The 22,006-nt window shown below is 26.9% G+C and overlaps 1 protein-coding gene across 1 annotated transcript; it reads right to left on the reverse strand.

Annotated features, from left to right (window-relative positions):
• Positions 1-8,083: 8,083 nt before the first annotated feature.
• On the reverse strand, positions 8,084-21,437 carry Myo61F (unconventional myosin 61F). Its single transcript, XM_089220793.1, has 19 exons — positions 21,321-21,437; positions 20,746-20,861; positions 20,387-20,457; positions 15,968-16,176; positions 15,409-15,618; positions 15,155-15,346; positions 14,220-14,497; positions 12,554-12,723; positions 12,297-12,460; positions 12,078-12,206; positions 11,869-12,022; positions 11,430-11,673; positions 10,819-11,136; positions 10,548-10,707; positions 10,339-10,465; positions 10,136-10,254; positions 9,858-10,076; positions 8,686-8,789; positions 8,084-8,401 (listed from the first exon to the last, which is right to left on the reverse strand). Exons 1-19 carry the CDS (start codon positions 21,435-21,437, stop codon positions 8,278-8,280), a joined length of 3,225 nt encoding a protein of 1,074 aa, XP_089076919.1. The 3' UTR covers positions 8,084-8,277.
• Positions 21,438-22,006: the final 569 nt, after the last annotated feature.

A 22,006-nucleotide genomic window follows, 5' to 3' on the forward strand; every position in this document is an offset into this window, starting at 1 on the left:
TGATGCAGAATCATTTGCCACAAAAATCAATATAGCAACCTATTAAAGTTTTTACAATAATAGTAATAATACCTACCTATATACTTAGTTTAGTTGGTACCTACTCAGAAAATAGAATTCAGATATTTTTCAAACATATTTATTTCAAAGATATTTATTTTTTTTTTTATAGACTCTCTTTCGAGTGATACATTCGTTCATTAGTCATAAAATATTTCTAATAATATTTAATATAGGACATAGATAATAGGTAGGTGCCTACGAAACTTTTTAGTTTTTTAGTTTTACAAAAATAAAACATTCATAATAATGCACATATTACTGTTATACATAATATATTACATAGGTAACAAAAAAAGGACACGTTATATATTGTACAAATAATTACGCCTCTGCTGTAACATTATTGTGGGTGGGTTATCTAGAAAATTATACTTTTACGGGTATATAATAATATGACATACATATGTATATAAATATATAGTATAAATAACTTAATGGCTCATATGTACCTATGTAACACAGTGACTGTAATAATATATAATATATAGTGAAGAACGATTTATTTTTATTTTATTGATATATAATAATTATATTTATTTTTTACTCATTGCTAGTAAAATTCCATGAATAGTTTTTAATGTTGAATTACTATTATAGTTGATACCGTCGATACCGATATAAAACATTTTGTCCACATTTTGTATACCTAATATATTCATATGTGGTACGAATTATTTATTATTGTTTTTTCCCCATTCCTGCTAGATATATATATATGTATAATATGTATACACACAAAATATATTTCATACACATATATACGTATACTGCAATGTATTGTTCACCTACACGTAGTACAGTAATTGGCGCGTGCAGGTTGATCGGTTTGCAAACATCGTTCAATAAGCGATTGTCGATTAAACGAGGGTAGGACTTACTACAGGTAGCTGTAAGTAGGTAGTTTGATAGGTACCTTTTTGTTTTTCCGAATAAATATTTGTAAGTATCCTACGATATTGCGTACAAGTTAGGCCATATTATTATAGTCGAGTCGATTGCAGGCGAAGCTACGATATAGTGCATTAGTGCGTATACAAGAGTCGTTTACCATATTTTGTCATCCATTAGTATAGACGTTTAGTGAAAATAATCATAAAAAAAAAAATCTTCCTTTATAGTATAATAAACACACCTTTTTACATGCACAAAACTTACTATAGTAAAAATCAAAATATAATTTTAAATAAATTTGAAAAACTTTTTTTAAATCGCTAAATTTATACAAACCGTAACAAATAAATTAGTGAGAAAGTGATGGTATCGTCTCAAAAATATCTGCGGTTTTCCAAGAGGTGCTCGAAGGCTCATCCAGGATCCTACCTCTTGCACTATAATACAATTGTACTGAACCAATAGTTACCTATACTGAAGTGAATTTCGTCTCTCGTCTTCGTGGAATGTTCAGACATGGTGAATAATAGTTATAAATGATTACTTTTTTATTATCTCTCCATATATTGACCCTATCTGAATGATAAGTAAATACGATAGTATGATAATATCGTTTGTTTTTTAGCTGTTACGTGTTGTTTTTAAAGTTAACCTAACTAATATACTTCGAGTAATTTGAGAAATCAGGACCAACCAGTATTAATTGTAATGCAGCCACTCAAAATTATATTACAATTTAAGTTAGTTGTTCCTATATTTATATTTGATTTAAATGGAAATTTATTAAAATAAAAATAAATTATTTGTTCTTTATAAGTACCTAAGTACTGTAATATAGTTTATCAATTACAAAAATTAGTTACAATGAAAAAAAAAAATACCAAATATAACAAAACTAATTATCTATGAACTAAATTAAAAAGAAATGTGTTTAATATGATGAGTTATAAATGATTAAACAATAATATATGATGCAATAGTTCTTAAGTTTCAAACTTTGATAACGCGCTAGTTGAAATCCAAATAAATAGCAGCCCTCTTAAATCCTTAATACTAAAGAGTACCTATTGTAGTCCACAATTTGTAGATGACATTTGAATCTAAAAAAAACTTTTTCTGTCACATCACATATATTATAACGTTTCTACGTGAAATACAACTAGATCGTATTTGCTGCATCTGAATAATTGTGAGGTAAAAAAGAGCGATATTATAGTTGACAACTGAATTGCTCAATTGCGTGCGTGATTTTTTTTTCTTGCGTGCTTGTATTTTCTGTGACAGGTTCTAACTGTATGAGAAAAGTTTTAATATACAATCGGTTTTTATCTATCTGAACGTATATGTCGTATATTATAGCAAATGTAGCTAGATTGGTAGTAAGTTCTGTGGTAGTAAATTCTATATAGGGTTTCTCTGGGGTATGAGACTATTGGGTATTGAGTCTAGGTCAGTGAATAAGATAATATTATTATTATTTGATAAGTATACTGTGGTAACAATTTAACCTAGTAAATTCACATTTAATGTTGTCATACTCACCTGTCTAATTATCAAATAAAGAAAATTAATATTTGTTGTATTAATGTAAAACTATTAATATTTATTGTTCCTCCAATCTATTACTAATGGCGACAAAGAAAAAACTATAGAGGAAAACGCGATCGAAAAGGATAAACCAGTTAATGATGACGAGCAACCAAAACACGCGAGCTACAAGTGAAGGAGAAGTCCAGATGTACAGCACAATTGAGACTTTGGCTAAATTCAAAATTGGTGGTGACTGGAATGTATACCAGGAACGGATGGAGCATTTTTTTTTTTTTGCCAACAGAATCCCAGAACGACGTAAGGTAGGTACCTTTATTAATTGCATTCATGGGCGAACAAGCGTATAAGATGCTGAATGATTTGTGCGACTCGGTTAAGCCAGCGGATAGTACTTATATGAGAAACTCTGTAAAGTGTTAAATAGATAGTTCGCTAGAATGGTATCGATTTATAATCAAAGAGAGGAATTGTATAATCTAAGGAAAAATGCTCACGATAACAGAATGGTTTGCAAAAATGAAAAATGTTGGCATCGTAATGCAAATTTAGATCGCAGTTAATTTATTCCAGTACCTACTTAAAAATAAATAAATTACCATATTACGTGATAGCCCAATCAAAGATCGTCGATATGAAGAGGAATCGGACAAGGATCTAAACGAATCAGTGTGAAATTTCAGTGAAATATCACAGGAATATAATATCAGTGAAAAAGGAAGCTCAAAACAACTTATATGGAGGTGCATTCTGTTGGAAGAAGTAATGAAAGGGCAAAGATGAATGTAGAAAAATAATTACGATTCATCAAAGAAGTAATCGAAAACAGCGGGTAATGAGAAGAATTCAAAGAAGAACTACAATAAGGTTTGTTATATATGTGGTCTTAAAAATCACAAATTTGTAGAATATAAGTATAAACAATATCGTTGTAAAAGTTGTAATACAATAGGTAGGTCATTTGGCAAAAGTTTGCAAAACAGTTAAAAATCATTTCGTCATTCAAATTGAGGAAAATAAAGTGTTGGAGATATTTGAAGTGAAGGTAAAAAGTGAGAATAACTGCAATGTAAATCCTATAATGATAGTAGTAGAAATAGAAAATACATATTTTATTAAAATGGTGGTGGAGTCAGGTGTAGGAATTTCAGTTTTACCTGAAGAAATTGTAAAAGATAAGCTACCTCATGTGCAGGTTAATCCTACTATTTTAAAGTTAAAGACGTATTATGGTTCGATTATTAAACCAACAGGTGAAGTTGAAGTTAAATTAAAGTATGGTGAAAGGGAATACGTTGGTAAATTAGTAGTGGTAAAGGAAAAACATAGAGTTTTGATAGGTAGGTATTTAATGAATGATTTAATTTAGCTGAAATGAAAACAATGACTAGTAAATCTGTGATATAACAATTGAGAGAGGTTTTTGCCAAGTTTGGGATACCAAAATAAAATTGTGTCATGTAGGTAACGAGCCTCAATTTAGATTTGATGAGTTTGCTAGGTATATATGAACATAATATATTAGTATTATATTACTAATTTGTCATTGATAAAAGTGCAGTTGTTAAAGCGAGTCATAATATTAATGTTGTCATAAAAATTATAAGAACAATTAAAACATTTAAAACAATTTTGTTTTTTTTTTTATTAATACTATAGTTGTCTGCAAAATGTATTTGTATTTTATAGATTTTGTACCTTCGTATTTACCTATTGATGCTCGCAATATATTATGGCACCATAAATTATACCCATGAGTTGGCCTTGGTGATGCTTTTAAAATATTAAATTTAAATGTTTCATTTAAAATTAAACGCAGACTTCCAACTATATTAGACGGCGTACTAATATTTAGTATGTACAATTTAATTAACATGGTTATTATCGTATTTGTTATCGGATGGCAACGACGCGACCAAAAATAACTAAAAGTTAAAGATTTTTTTCTTCTGGGAAAGGAATCGAGATCGAGACCCCGCCATCTCCTTAAAATACGCCACTTAATACATCAATTCTCTCCCGTAAACTACCACGCACAAACCTCCAACGCATTACAAAATTATTTAAATTAAATTAAAAAATGGTTATCTACATGGAGTTTAAAAACAAAATAGTTTACTGCATCTTCATCCAGTGGTGTATTCGTCTTTTTTGAAGAGATAGAGAGTAGAGAGATATGTCATTATTGACTAACCTCAGACCACGTTATGTAGCAGTAAATATACTTTTATTGTTTTATCATTTATTTATTATCACAAAAATAAGCCAAATGGGTGGTGGTATGCCCCCCATGAGCACATAACTGTCACTTTCGATCAATCCTCAATTCAAGATGTCGGTTCACACAAAAAATATTGTCACTTAGTAGATCTAATATGGTTTGTGCTATTCACATTTGGGGCTGCGCCAGACCTTCACAATCTCGTACCATACAAAATTTTAAATTAATTATAGCTCATACTTCTGCACCCTAGTAGATATCCAACGACACACTTCACAATGATTTATAAATTGAAACAGTGTGTCAATTAGGTAACAAATATTACTTTAGACTTCAATCCAAACTACCAACCCATACAAAACCTTTAATTTCCTTACTCTTTTGTAAATTCAATAATGTAACATCTGAAACGTCAATAGTTTATGTACGTGTAATACTTCAAAGTTCAAATACATTATACATACATTATACATATAACAAATAACAATTTGTAATAATTAGATAGGTACTATCAAGTTGGATTCTATCACCTTGTGGCCCAGATGTCCTCATCATAGTAATTGTACACATTCAATTATTATATTTTAGATTCTGAACGAAGTGATGAATGCTCGTATTGATTTTACAATGATGTGAGTGTTTTTTTTTGTGTCTGTGTATAGCATAACTAGTCGAAATAATGCTTCAATTTCAAACGTTGGGGGTGGTTTGTGATTTAAAAGTGAATATCCTTAGTGCATTACAGACGTCAACAGTTAACATTATCCAATAGTTTTCAAAAATATCGAGAAAAACAAAAAAAAAATGACAGAAAAACGGGAATTTTTACGCAAAACCAGTTTTCGACCTAATCGATTTTTTTATATGGTTGTAATTTTATTCAAAAACTAATCACTGTAAATACTTGAAATTTTCACAAAATGTTCATGTTAGTGTTATCTATATACAGTTAAATTTCAAAAACGTTTGACTTTTTTTGAGTTATTTATAGACCGCTGAAATTTTCGATTTTTATAAGAATTTTTTTTTGAAGTGTCGGTAAAAAAATTTTAGATGGCCAAAAAAACTTGAAAATTTAATACAAGGTTCAAGTGATTGAAAAATTATAAGAATACATAGGGACAATTTTTTTTTATAAGCGTTTATAGTTCAAATTTTTACGAAATCTGTCGAAAACGCGAAAATTTGAAAGTCATTTTAAAGTTGAAAAATCATAAAATTTTTGTATTTATAACTAAGGATTGAAAATACAACACTAAGTTTTCTATAAGTTTTCCTCAAAATTGATTAACCATTCCTTATGCAAAATGCGTCCTAATTGAAAAATAAAATATTTGTTTCAAAAAAGAATATATGACAATATTTAAATATAATATATTCTAGACTGACAAATCATCTTCGTTCAGAATCGTTTTTCGTATACAATGATACCTATCATTGCATTCAAATCTAACCTACCCTAGTCAGAGGTCCACCCCACCACCTAATGTATAGCAGATCGACATCCACTTACCCACTTTTTTTTTCTTATCATGCCATATATATTGTAACATTTTAATTACCTAATTAAATAAAAAATATAAATAGTTATTTAACTAAGAAGGTAAGAAAAACTTATATTTATTATTAAAAATTAAATAACCAAATATAGTAATCTAATAAATGGTTTAAACGTGATTAGTTCATACATTATTTGATATATTGAGTGAAAACACTAACACATAGACCAATGTATCTATTCTTATCATTATTATATTTAATATTATAATAACTGTAATATATTATATGTACCTGCAATCGACCAACGTACGTTTTCGTGTCAAATTTTAAAATTAATATCTTAAATAATATTTACTCTCAATCACTTAACTTCCAGTAAGTTAGACTGTGTCCTTAGAAAATCAAATTTATCATATATATATATATATATATAATGTAAGTATGAATAATATTGTAATTTAAATATGTAATGTAATATTATTCGTTTAATGTTCGCTAATAATCATATTATTGTAGATACATAAGACAAAATAGTAGTTATCTATTTTATATTATGATATGTACCATGATTTTTGTTAGCTAAATTATAATATAAGTACATTTGTGTATTAATACCAGTAATATACCTAACATTTAATAATCAGAAGAATGCATAATTGATAACCTAACCAGTAACTAACCCATAAAAACAGTTTATCATTAATGTATATTACGTTCATTTCCTCAGCCCCTCTTGTATTTTTGCAATTTGTTTTGCTAATATTTTGTACTGAATTTTTACGAATTTTTATGATAAGTAGGGTTAGTATGTTTATGACCTTACAAATACTAAAAAATGCATGCAAATATGCACAATAAATATCAAAATATGCCCTTAAAAAAAATTAAACATGTCATTTTAAAATTTTATTTCTAATCTGAAATGTATTTTAAATTAATTTACAACTTTTTTTATAACTTTAAACTTAAATACAAATATATAAAAATATGATATTTTGAAATTAAAAACATAGGTACTTACAGTAAATTAATATTTAATTAAGTAAGTAATAAAGATAAGTTAATTATATACTACGGGTTTCATATTTTCTCATTTTCGTTAAATGTGAAACCGACTGTGCCTTATCTATGGGTTTATATTGTATTTAAGGTATTTTTTGACAAAATATGCATTTATTTACAATTTTTTTCAAAATATGCATTTATTCATAAAAATCCCTAAACATGCAAAAATATGCAAAATAAAATTGAATGTATCTGATTCTATGTTGCATAAAAGAAATTGATAAATTTGTCTGCGATGTGCACGACTAAAAGAAAAAATATGCAAAAGTCAGAAACATCCTAACCCTAATGATAAGATTCTAAATTTGTACGAGTTTATTTTAGAAAATATACGAGAATTTGAGTGGGGGATATAGAAACGTTTCTCCATCCCACCCATTTCTAAAACTACTTATTTCTATGAAATTTCTTTGCAGTTATTTAATACGGAATTTGTATGAATTTCTACAACCATTAGTGAAATTTTTCGAAAATTCCTTACAACCGAAAAATGCATTTTCCTATAATATGCCGTTTCCCCTGCCCGTGCCCCCTCTTCCACCAGACTTAAAATACGATTTCGAATAAAATTTCTATGCAGTTATTTAGTACAGAATTTGTACGAATTTGTACGACCATTAATGAAATTTTTCGATATCGTTCTACACAATATAATATATTATATGTATATTGCACTGTAGCAATATAGCGTTAGATTATAGACTCTACTATGTATAGAACAGCATTGCATACTAAACAAATATTTTTGTGTTCTGGTTTATTTTAAAATTTTATAATAACGTGTAAAATCCATATTATACATAATGTCGTGAACCATAATGTGTGTATTTTCTTTTGTATAGAATATAAAATAAGTCCTCCGTTGAAGTTATTGTATTGAACTGTGCCCTCTCATAAAGACTGACATTATCTACGACGTGTTTGACAGTTGCTAATTGCGAAATTAAATTATTTGAAATTGGTGATGTTTAAAAATATATCCGTTACGTTCAACCGGTAATCGTTAAATTCCCATTGTTTCCTTTGCGTATTTCTCCTTTCCGTTCTGAGATTGTAGCAGGTATAAATTCGATAAATCCAGGATTTTTTGTGTTTTTCATGTCATGTTTCATGCTAAATAATATATAAAAAAATATAAACAATTAGGCGCACAGATAAACATATTTAAAAAAAAATTCATCATCTGTATTGATAAAGAGCAATCAAATGTATATTATTTGTTATTATGACTTATGACTCATAAGTTATGAGTAGGTATTACTTATTAGGCAGTTATAAAATATTACTATTATAATAATAGTATATGATAATATAAAGTATTATACGATAATATTTTAAATTATTTTATGAACTGCATATATATTAGGCTTAATTAATCTAGTTATTTTAATATTTACCATGAATTCTCTTGCATATTGATGAATTCTACTATCCCCGGTGCTTGTTTTGAAAGAGCTGTTACACATTCAACCAAGTAGGGAACTTCTAATAAAATGTCTCCCTAATATTATAAAAGAACAACATATAATTATTATGTAAGGTCAAATTTTTATCAGAGGCGTTATATAGGGGAAAAGATTGAACCATTTGTGAATTTATTTAGAGGTTCAGAGACGGTATCATATAATACTGTTATTATGTCCACATGCAACTTACAGCAATCGCCTATCACATTTGTAAATAAAGATACTAGGGACCCAAATATTTTTTATCATATCAAAACATAATAAATATCATATTTTAAATTTTATACATTTTTTTTTAAAACTAATAAATTTGATATTTATGCAAATATGCTAAGCTGACACAACGTCTCCTCTTTGAACCTTTTTTTCAACTATGCAATGATTTATCATTTAATTCAAACATAACACGTCTATTACAAATCAACGATATGCTCGGCAATTATAGCAGAACGGTACCCACTAGTTCATCTTTTTAAAACTGTTATGATAATAAATCAAATAGATAAACGTATTAGTTAAATAATCTAATCGAGTGAATTATTACAATATTATTCTTAAATCTTAATTTCAGTTTTTTTGTAGGTTAAGTATGGTTTAAAATAAATTACACACTGTTATAGGTATTAATTGTTTTAGACTTTTTTAGACTTTGGTTAATGAAATCTGATAATTTTCTTTATATTAAAAACACAATCCTGTATTAAAATTAGTAGCAAAATAATTAAAACTAAATATTGCAACTTAAAAAAAATGAAAAAAATGAAAAAAATGCACAATATGTTATTTCCAAGGTTCAAAAACATTTTTTAAAGTAGACAATTATTTAATTTTATCACGAAGAAAGTTGATAATTTGACATTTACTAATCTAATATTGAAGGTTAACATCTTGTGAACTTTTTGTATCAAACAAATTGCCAATGTTGAATTTTTTATGAGTATGTGACCGATGGGAGGGATAATTGGGATGGTGCTTGAGTATAGATTCAAAGCTCTAATTACGTCTCTGGTTGTTATTTAGAAATAATAAATTGTAGATTAAATACTTAATATAACGTTAAAATTATTAAATACTACTGGCTAGTTTTGAATCATTGATTTCACCTTGGATTTTTCCAATTTTTCAGATACTTTGATAAGTAAAAATTTATCCGTTCCCGAGGTCATTTGAAGGCTCGTTACGTGTTCCAACGGCAATTGATCTTTGATTTTTTGATTCTTATCAGATTTTTTTATTATTAAAATATTTTCAGTAGTTAGTATCAGAATTCTAACTCTAGATCTGTACCCTCGGCGATCGAATTTCGTTACTTCTGTCGCATACTAAAAAAAGTTTAAAGTAAAATAAATAAATAAATAAATACTCGTATGCGGAAACTGACAAAATAATTAGTTTTGTGATTTGAGTCATTCAAGTTGGCATTTATCATTTTTTGAATAATCCCCGCACGATCCGCATTGAAATCGAATTTTAAGCTTTCTGGATATATTGGCTTTTTTCCTGTAAAATACATTAAAATTTTTGTTTTATCGTTGTGTATACTTATAATATAACAACACAAGTAGAACACTGTAATATTTTCACCTTTGAATATTTCAGAAGCCGCGAGTTTGAATTTAAGACGCTCGTACGATTCTGGACATTTAGCCAAATTTATTCGATATGCTCTTGATAGCCAATGGCGGTGTAAAGCCTTTAAGTACTCAGATACCTTTACACAAATATAATATATTCATAATATTATACAACAGCATAATATCATACGATATTTGAACGGTTGATTTCGTATTTACTTCTACACAGCAATTCGGTGGCTTAGGCCAACGGTCGTCCATCAGGCTTTTTGGCAATGCCTCGGACAGCTCGATCAGATATCTCCTCTGCTTGTATATAACAAACCGACGGTTGTACGCGTTTGGTGGATCGTTTCTCGTCAAGAACCCTCTGACAAAGCTGAAAATTGTTGTTCATTTTTAAAAGGGTGACAAAAACGATTACTTCAGTTGTCATGAGTAAAATTTTGGGGAATGTTTGTTGGGAATGGACAATGAATTAACTTAACACCTTATAATTGTTAGCCCGGCCTTTCGAGTTTTGTTGTAAGCGCGCACGGCCAACAGCCTTCTGATGTTTTTCTGTACAAAAACTATTTTTTGGATGACAAGTTGAAACGTCCTGAGTCTCATAGCCCTTTTGTACTGCAAACGCTGCCTCGCTAACCCCTGACACCATATCAACAGAGTCCTGATGCGAATGTATCGTTTGCGGGCCACGTATCCACGCCACGCCGATTGGATGATAATTGCCAAAAAGTGCTTAGACGTCTGGAATCGTTTTTCAATTTCAAACACTGTATGTGGATGTTTTATCATGATTTTAGTCCTGCAAAAAAAAAAATACACGATTTCGGGTATTTACCATTATTCGGAGCTATGTATAATTTCATCAAAAAGCTAAAAGAAAAAAAAAACAATACGATTTTCCAGTAATCAGTGGGATATTTGCAAATTTCAATAATTAATTTCAACCATTTTTCGAGTTAGATTACATATTCTATGATGTGTTACATCGATTTATTATAATTATATCGGTCTGAAATACTTTTATGATAGTGGTCGGTATTTTTAAAATGTATTTTGAGAATAATAAGCTTCTTGCTACTACTACTCATGTACCTTCCAATTTTATAATCCTCGCTTGTATACTGCAGATGTTCAATCAACCGTTTTACTGCCTCGACAGCCACCCCGCCGTACCGTCGAGTCCAATCGGGCCAAGTTTCCGGGCACAAACATTTATATCTATTTAAAAATACTTCAAACTGGCCACGGTATGCAAAACCAGCTTTCCTGATACGTAGTATCTCGACTAAACCCATGTATTTCACTTGTTGACTAATCACTTCTTCGTCGAAATTGTCTGAAATTTAAATATAGTAAAAATACAATCGAATAATTCATTATTATATATAGGTACTAACAGATTGTTAAACTTAGGTTCACGCTATTGAATTAATCATGGAAGAATGGTCCTGGGTCATATTTATAACATTTATTATTTATAACATAAGTAATACAACGGTTGATTTGTCGACTGATTAAATATCATACTAACCGGATTCTTTGTAGTTGTTCGGCTTGATACATCTAATATACGAAGGCTCTTTTGACGACAATGTGTTTATAAGTCGATTCAAACTATTTTTAAACTGCTTCATTATAGTCTCTGGTATTTTTTTATTGGGCGTCTGGCAATCTGAAAAAATGGTCTAAAAATTCTTGGTGAGAAATACAGTTGAACGTGTATGATTAATTATGTATTACCTTTATGATCGCGTTGGTAGAGCTAGACATTATTTGGCTTAGATTTCCAAACAGAGAGTCATTGTTTTTTTCTAAAAAATTAGAAGCATCGTACGTCACAGCACCAGCAAAATGTTTGATTACAAATTCCTTTGAATGTTAAAAAAAAAAAAATTTAATAGGTACCTATCTATATTTTTGTGGTAGTAAGTATTTTAAGTTTTAAAATTAGGTGCTCACTGTAGGTAAAATTATTGTTCTCTTTAATTGTGGATCATTTACAGTTTGGTAACATGAAATGTACTCGTGTTCTTTGAAACGTTTCGCCAACTCGTTGATTAAAATTAAATTATTACATACATCAGTTTGTTTAAGAGACTCGTCATCGAGACATGAAATGATCCCTTAGAAATTCAGAATAGAAAGATATGACCATAGAGTTAGTTTATAATCATTAGAAAATAAATCAGATTTACGTAGATACATAGGAACCATACCTTTGTGTCTTTCATCAATCATGTCACATATAATTCCATTGTCAAAGTAATCAACAACAGTCCACTCGATACCCTCGCTTAAATATTCTTGTTGTTCTGACTTAAGTGTTAGGTCAAGGAATAACTTTTGCAACTTTTCGTTACAATAATTAATACAAAACTGTTCAAATCTAAAATTAAAAGTTTTTAATGTTTGGAATTAATTATTAAATTTTCGATTTGTTATAGTAATATTTTAAAAAAATTATAAAAAATTAAATTTAAATGTTAAGTATTACACTACATTACAATTTCACACTTAGCAACATTATATAGATACTTCAAGTTAGAAATATAGGTAATTATAGTAAAGAATTATACTAAAGTATTGTACAAATTATATTCATAAGTTTATAACTAATCATAATTTCCAATAGCTACGTTTTTAAACTATAATACTTACATACTATTTATGTATTTTTTTGCTTATTTTCATAAATGAGTATTATATTTATCATTTTAACTTAAAGCATCTAAGGTCATTAGCCTGTTTTACTATTAAAGTTTACGGTTCAAACGGTTGAGACGGTTGATACGATTGAACTCGTGATAGATATATATATTTAAGATTATGAGTATGAAATATTTTACATTCAATTTTCACTTAGAAATATTTAAAACTTGAAACTTTCAGCCTTCTTGAAATATTAAAAATTATAATAATATTTTAATATTTTTCTTTAACTTTTTTTTTGTATGTTTGACAAAATCATCACTAGATGGTCACAATGATTTCATAGCTGATTAGTGATTATCGGTTCACGATTATGTTTTTATTTGATGTTTATAAATTATAATAATAATTGATACTAATATAATTTAATATTTATATACAAATATGATATTATTTTAGCACTATAGGCTGTAAATTATAAATTATAATAATATTATTATATTAAGGATTTTATAAAAATAAAATCTTTATTTTATATGAATTCAAATAGGAATACTAAATAAGGTTTTAACTCATAAATTATTATAATAGGGACTCTGGTTATAACACTATACCTAATTAGTAATTATAAAATATTTAAAAAAACATGAATAAAGAAATTCCTATAGGTAAATTTCATGTGTCTTGAAACTTTTTAAAATATGTTTATATGAATTTTCTGTAATTAGTATAATGTACTAGGTATGTAAAAAATATTTCATTAAAATTAAAATTTAAAAAATCATTTTTTACTATTTTTCATAAAAATGAAATATTTAAAAAAAAAATTGACGAAATTTTAGAACCCTAGATATTTTTAATGATATGGGTAGACGGCAACAATTATACTAGCGGCTATAATCTTTGAACTCAATTAGTATATTTTTAGTTTCCTAACTCCGGACTCAATTAGTATATAATTTTTCCCTGTTCAGGTAAGGGACTCAACTTGTATATGTGTCAAGGATTTGCCACTAAGAGCTCAGGGACTAGTGGCACCGACCAAAGCCGGCACTCAGCACACATCAGTGACTGAAGCTAGACACCACGCCACAGTATAGATATGATATGATATTATAATATAATGATATATTATTACTCATATTTAATTACCTACCATAATATTGTACATACGTCATACATAGATTGTGTGGGTTTTATATTATTGAATTTTACAATAAATACAGTACATACCCATTGTTTTGTAAAATTTCAAAACCATAAATATCTAATATTCCGATTGATTTATTTTTGCTTATTCGACCATTGGTTTTACGGACAGTTGTTTTGAGCGTTTTGTTTATATGCATAACCAACCATTCAAATAGTCTACTGTAAATGGCTTTGGCTAATGCGTCCTTGGAAAAAATCGACATTTCCACGTCCAGGCGCGACTGAATCAATTCTCCGTGAGCTCTTATTGTTTTGTTTGTCAATGCGAATATCAAATCCTTTTTTGGAACTCCTAGTAACTGAAGATATTATTATTATACTATCTATTCGTAAAATATTCGTCAACACAGTGACATACCAAAAATACTCAACAATATAGAATTAAACACAAACTAATAAATCTCCAAAACTATGATATTGTCTAACTAGTTTTTTTTTTTTGGTGGGGGGTTGGAGGAGGGGAGTAGGGGAGCTTTAACCCTAATCTCCGCTTTTTGTAACTTAATATAAAATATTCGGCGACATATTTGAAACTCTTTGACCAACAACAGCCCTTTTTATGTATTATAATTCTTCCAAGAATATGAATTAAACAAATTTGTTTAATAATAGTTGGTATTGTAAACAGTATTTCTTAAAAAATAAAAATTTTATCTACACTTAAAATGTAAATATTTTATGACATATAATAGGTGTATAAAATGAAATTAACAATGTGGTGATTCCCTCCCTCCTAAACACAAATGACAACAATTCCGAGAGAAATTCTAAAAAAAATCATGGCACATTACTCGATATTTTTTTTTGTACAAGGAAAATCTACTAATCATAAATATGTTTCAGTAACCTTTACAACAAAGACCTTATAAAAAATCGATCAAAAATATTTTATCGTGCATCCAGCTTAAAAACATATTTATATTTAAAAAAAAGTAAAAATATTATAACTATATTACATCGGCTACTATGCGAATCGTGCTGATACTTTCAATTTTGCTCATTTGGTCATGCTCATAAACTTTTATATTACCCAAGTGCAAAATACTAGCGACAATTTTCAGTATATCCATTTTTTCCTCCAGATCAAATTCTAGAATTTGGAGAGCATGTAAAGTTTCTTTATATTTTTTGGAATCTTCGTTAATAGCCTAAAAAATTAAAGTCAAGATTTAAATAAAATAATCATGCATTTAGAATAAGCCCAACAAACTTCATCTTCGAAACTATCATTGTCAGTCTTGTCCTTTCTCAAATATAAATAATCAACGTCCTTGTCAATCGCTAAGAATTCGGCTAGGCATTCATCAGCTCCATTGATCAGTTGATAGAATATATGATAGTTTCTTTCATTTTGAGCCTGTTTTACCACTCTTGACTTTTCAAGTAAATAGTTTAGAATATTACCACCTATTGGTTGACCCTATATGAAGTCCAATAATAGTTCTTTATTAAAAATTTGCTTAAAAGCAAGTAAAAAGGTGGTTTTAAACATGAACGATTGTTATATTGGTAGGTGTATATTATGTATTTTAGAATAACTACGATTATTATGGTTGTATACTAATTGTATATATTAGGGGATCTAGGATTAGGTATATAAGACATTTTTTCCCTTATGGTACCGAGGACCGGAGAAGAAACTATTTGCCTATACTTCTCCTTCAGCCCCCAAAAGTTTATATAAGACTAATCAAATTGGCATTAAATTCCTGTTATTGGTTATGCAAACATTATGATACACAAAGACTTTTATTTTATTTTTAACTTGCCATATGGTTGAATTCCACGTCCATATATTTTCCGAACCGACTAGAATTATCATTATTACAAGTTTTTGCATTACCAAATGCCTCCAAAACTAAATTTGCTACAAGAAGTTTATCTTTTATCATCTGAATAATATGGTCACCGTGTGTTGTCTTTGCAATAAATTCCAGAACTTTTTTAGATGCTTCTGTTTTTCCTGATCCAGACTCACCTGTGATTAAAAATCTTAGATACATTCTTAATATAAGTATTTATTTTTTAACTATATACAAGGTGATTTTACAAGTATTCTTACCCCGTTTTTCCCTTTAATAGTACATTTATTCAAATTCTGATTTTTAGAATTTTAAGCTTATCTAAAGACCATATTTACAAATTTAAAGTTGAAAAAATCTTATACAATGAACAAAATTAATAATTTATTATAATGTGAATAATAATAAAAATGCAATGTTCTTAAAAATTGTATACATATTGTATATAATATGATAGTTTATTAATTAATTGATTTTTTTTTTATAAAATCTTCAAGTGATTTTGTATGATTTGCCTAAGTTTTAACTCACTCCCAATCAATTAATATTTAAGATAAGAAAAAACTTATAAACCAAAGTTGGAAATTATCTTTTACTTTAATTTGAGCTAGAAAAAATTGAAAATTAGTTATGTAAACATGTTCTTAAGTTGTTTATAAAATAAACCCTGAATCAAATTAAAGGCCGTTCAGCCAAAATATTTATATAGTTACTTTAAATAACTATAGCACACTACATATTATTAGACATTAGTTCATTAGATAGTGAATTTATTATTTTGATCATTTTTTGTTATTTCGTTACAATTATTTTGTGTACGTTAATTTATAATTGTATGAATTAATGTGTAGGTGTTGCATAATGTGTATAACATGTGTATAACAGATTGGTTATTATTCATGGTCCAATTACTGCTATAATAATTTGGCCATTTTAGCAGTTCATTTTTACAATAATATTATTATAATGTGCTCAAAATGTAATATTTATAGGAAATTTACAATATAAATTGTCATAAGATTTTCTATTATTTTTCGTGAAGAAAAAAAATAACTTCTTTAAAATGTTTTTTTTCAGCTAAATCTTCATTAATTTTAAATAAATTAAGTTCTTAAACTAAAAAAACGTATATGTTATTCTTGTTTAATAATAGAACCTATATGATGTAATTTGTTTAAATAATAATTTTCCTACGTATAATAACCTACTAAAATACATAATTGTCAAATGGCTTAATATAAACTAAATAAACTATATGAATATCCCTTTTGGTAATTTTATAAATCAAATAAAAAAAAATGTATTTAATATTTAAAAAGATGATACAAGTGTGTATTTTAAACATAACTGCGCTTAAAAATGAAATATAATAATAATTTAATAAATATTTAATTATTAAAGTTTGGCAGAATACCTACTTATAAATATATATCAAATATCTACCTACATAGTTTAAATGGTTTATTATTTATTGGTATGTGTTTGCAAGGACTATTGGCTCAAATAATTATGGATAGGTAAGTAAAAAAAAAAAGGAGGAGAGATAATAATGCATAAATATCTAAGTTTTATAAATATTTAATTCTGCCATCGAAGAAAATGACGGTGTCAAAGTATTTGTGTCACAACTCAAAACTTTGTTAAGTAGTTATATAAATAGTGTAGCTGTATCGGTTTGTATTGATTTTAGTATTTCTAGAAACGGAAAAGGTGCCTACTTATATATGATGAAAAAATCTGTGGGTTGAAATTAAAATGAAAGGACTTGTATGCATTTTGTTGCACAGTGATATTAATACCATATTTTAAACGAATCAAAAGAAACTCCTTTGAAGTAAATTAGTATATTAGTTTTCCGTTAAAATATTAGACAATTTTATAGCTGTACACACTTTTCGTTTGATGACTATAATTCCATGGCTTATAAAATACGTTTTCTTTCAAACTATCTACTATGTATTTTCAGTTGATGTTATTAAATTATAATAAAATTAATTATTTTACTATGATAATATATTGTCGTATTGATATTTAAAACCAAACTATGCCATTAGAAATATTATGTTAGATTATTACATTATATATATTTATATTATGAAATAATAAAGTCAATCAGATTTTTGTATGTATTTCCAATTACACAAAAGAAGCACCTGTTTTAAAATATTAGAAAATCAATTTTTTATTTCGAAAATATTATTTCCAGAAATATATGTCAATACATTTTTACTAATGATAATTACAATATCTTGTATTTTAATACCCACCTAGGGTAAACTGATAAAAATATTAATAGATAGTACCTATAATATAGGTAGGTGCATTAAGCATTTTCGATGAAAACGGAATGTTCAAAAAAAAAAAAAAAAAAAAAATGAGAGTGGATGTCGCTCTGCTGTATAGTAGTTTACAAGTAGGATACAGTAAATGGATGGTATTAATTTTGAATTCAATGATATAATATCATTGTATACGAAAAACGATTCTGAGCGGAGACGGTCCGTCAGTCTATAGGATATTTTATTTTATAATAATTATATTGTTATTCAATTGTTGAAAATTATTACTTGTAATGGCACCATGTGTGCTGAAACATTTTATGATAATAATAAATAAAAAATAAAAATTGACCTTAAAATAACTATTTAAAAAATTTGTATGTATAGTTTTTAAATTTATTTTCGCAAAATCAATTATTTACGTGGAACCTTGTTTTAAATTTTCAATCTTTAGATATAAAAATTAAACGTTTAATAAATTTTAACAACTAAATAATTTGTAAATATTAAAATAAATAAATTTTCTCAAAATCCAAACTTTAAATGGTTATATGTATATATTTAAAAAAAATGTACCTATGTATATTTAATATTTTCCAACTGCTATTATATTGATTTATGGGGAATCTTGTTTTAAATTTTCAAGTTTTTTTTGACCAAATGAATAAAATGTTATTGACATTTATAGAATATTAAACCAAAAAAATTGAAAATTAAAAGTATCTATAAGTAACATAAAATATTTGAAATAATTTGAAAATGTTATCAAGTAAAGGAATTCATAAAATAAAAATATGGTGCAAATTTGAAATTTCAAGAATTATTCATTTTTGAATAACAACAAAATAAGAATATTGGTAAAAGAGAAATTGAGTTAATATTCAATGTTATAATTAACATAATCATAAAAATTTCAATTGACTTTTCGGTAAACATGTTTTATTTGATAAAAGTAGACAAAATCATGAAGAATCTTGCATTAAATTTTAAAATCTTACATTTATAAAGATAAATTCTTATGAATTTTTAACTTAAAATAAATTGCATGTTTTTCGTGAGAGTTTTTCTTTTTTTGTCAAATTCTTTCAATGCTTATTAAAAAAAAAAAATTGTAACTTTATGTATCTTTAATGTTGTTTAACAAATATTGTGACAATATATTAGGAACCTTGTATTAAATTTTTTGAAGTTTTTTTACTCAATAAATACAATTTCATTGTCATTTATAAAAAAAAAAACTAAAAAGAATTCAAACATCAATAAATAACTTAAAGAGATTTGAAATATTTTGAAAATGTTATCAATTATAGAAAATTCCAGTATAAATATTCAGTGAACATTTTATGTGTCTACGGTAATAATTTTAGAGTTACAACAATATCTAAAATCAATTTTCTTAAAAAATTTTCCTTTTCGTTTTTCTAAATTAATTTTTTTGTTTTTCCCGGTACTTTTGAAAACTACTAAGTATTTTTAATTTTGAACTTCTCAATGCACAACTAGATTCACTTTTTAACCGGAAAAGCTACTAGTTTAAATCAAAGTATTGTGTCAACAACTTAGCGTTTACACAGACACAAAAAAAAAAATATATATATATATATATATATAAATATACATCTAAAAATAACAAACTTTGGTGATCAAATATTTATCTAAATTTGATGAGTATTTATAAAATTGTTTAAAAAAATATTTTATCATTTAATGATATATTTTAAATTTTGATAAAAGTTATAATGTTTTTTTTTTGTGTATATGCGTGTTACCTACCTACTTTTGTGAGATAGAAGATGAAATTATTTAGATTTAAATTAAACTAAAAAAAGGAAAACATTTTATAAATCGTATTGAGTATTTTATAACTAATAGCAATTAGTAGTTGAGATTCACCTAGAATCGATTATTGAATATATTAATTCTCTATTGTTTTGAAATGTATGATAAAAGTGGTGCACAGCAGATACTAGCTATTGCAATGATGTACGAAACAACTACACAAGTTTATACAAATATACCTGTATATCATAGTATAATATATAATGTGTATCGGTATATTATTATATGTATTTTTTTTTACTACCAATGAATGGGTTCAATTGTTTACCTGATATTAAAATGCATTGTTCTCGACGGTATTCTTTCAAAGACTTAAAGACTTTTGCTGACGTGGCAAATCTAGAAAATATAAATTTAACTATATATTAATTAAAACAATAAAAATTTGTCAGTCGGCAGTCGTGCATTTTTGCGGAAGAAAGATACGATTTTTTAGTACACTAAGGTGCTTTGTCATAGTATTACTCATTTTATTATATTTCTTATTCCTTTATATTTTTTTAGATTTTTGTATACACAGTTTCAGCTCAACAATTATAGAGAATAACAATAAATTCAACAATACAATTTAAATAATATTTTGCTTTTTAAGCAATAAATTATTGAAATATAGTATTAACGACTCACATATGTGGCACTTCTTCAACATAGTTTTTATTGTAGTATTCCAGCATCAATTTTTCACTGTATATCGACAGAGACTTGTACGGATTCACACTTATCAGAACTTCCCCGATGCAGGTCTGTGAACATAATTAATAGGAGAATTATAAAAACTACAATATTCATAAGTAATTTATTCTCAAATTTTTAATCATAAATCATTAGTCAATTATGATGTTAGTATAAAGGATAATGCCTAATTACCTAATATATATTTATTTTATCATATTCTATATAGGTACATAACTATGATATGATAATACAGATACCTAAATGGCTACCCATATAAATATTTTTAAATTTAAACTTTGATATTTACTTCTTTTAGTTTAAACTATTGTCAATTGTTGGATACATTTTTTTTCATGAATAAATGATAAAATACGCAGTTTTATTTCATAAAGTCACTCATTTAAGTTAGATCATTTTAAATTTAAATTTGTATTTTAAACTACAATGATAAATTAATAGCTACAATACGTTTTATTTAAATTTTAGAAAATGATATGTAAGTTTAATAATAAATGAGCTAATCTTACGTATATTAAGTTTTTATGTAGTCGCTTCTTTAGGTTCTCGATTAATTTCTTTTCGTCACAGTTTTCCAGTAATACCATGTTCGCTATACCAGTAGTCTCTTCAAAATATGTCATCATAATTTATACTTATTAAAATTTTGATTGATTAAAACTTTGTTTGTTTCGTCAGTAATTTATGAATACTAACAAATTTTTTTATGATGTTAAAAGTGTCTGAAAAGAAATTCATTGTTACTCTGTGTTTTATAGTAAGTCAACAACGTAGTAATTGCCGATGACATAAAATAGCACCTATTATATTATTATTAATCAATATTTATCGATTTATGATAATTTTTTCTAGTATTTATGTAATTATATCTAATAGACTACCTACCCACGTTTGCAGTGACGTTATGGTTTTAGAATTTCATTTTATTAACTGTATGTAATGTTTAAATAGCTTTATTATTGTTGTTGCTATATTAAACAATAATATGTACTTGCTGTTACTACAGAACTTTTCAAATCACACGCATGACTATGCAACATGTTATGGTCCAACTATTATCTAACTAAAAAAACATATGACGACTGATCAATAATATTTGTAACCATTAAACATTTTGTCTTTGGGAAATTAAGATCATGTAATATTGTCTCAGAAAATTAATTATTTATATCATGGTAGTACTCCAGTACAAATT

The sequence above is a fragment of the Diuraphis noxia genome, unplaced genomic scaffold (assembly GCF_037042655.1).
Source record: "Diuraphis noxia isolate RWA-SAM2 unplaced genomic scaffold, SU_Dnox_SAM2 contig0002, whole genome shotgun sequence".
NCBI classification, from domain to species: domain Eukaryota; kingdom Metazoa; phylum Arthropoda; class Insecta; order Hemiptera; family Aphididae; genus Diuraphis; species Diuraphis noxia.

Excerpts from the sequence above, each read along its gene's own strand:
- Myo61F (XM_089220793.1), bottom strand. The coding sequence starts at position 21,437 with ATGATGACATATTTTGAAGAGACTACTGGTATAGCGAACATGGTATTA. Across the intron at positions 14,498-15,154 it reads CGATTCGCATAGTAGCCGAT|TTACTAGGAGTTCCAAAAAA; the intron begins GTAATATAGTTA and ends TAATATCTTCAG. Across the intron at positions 8,402-8,685 it reads AATATGCAAGAGAATTCATG|CATGAAACATGACATGAAAA; the intron begins GTAAATATTAAA and ends TATATTATTTAG.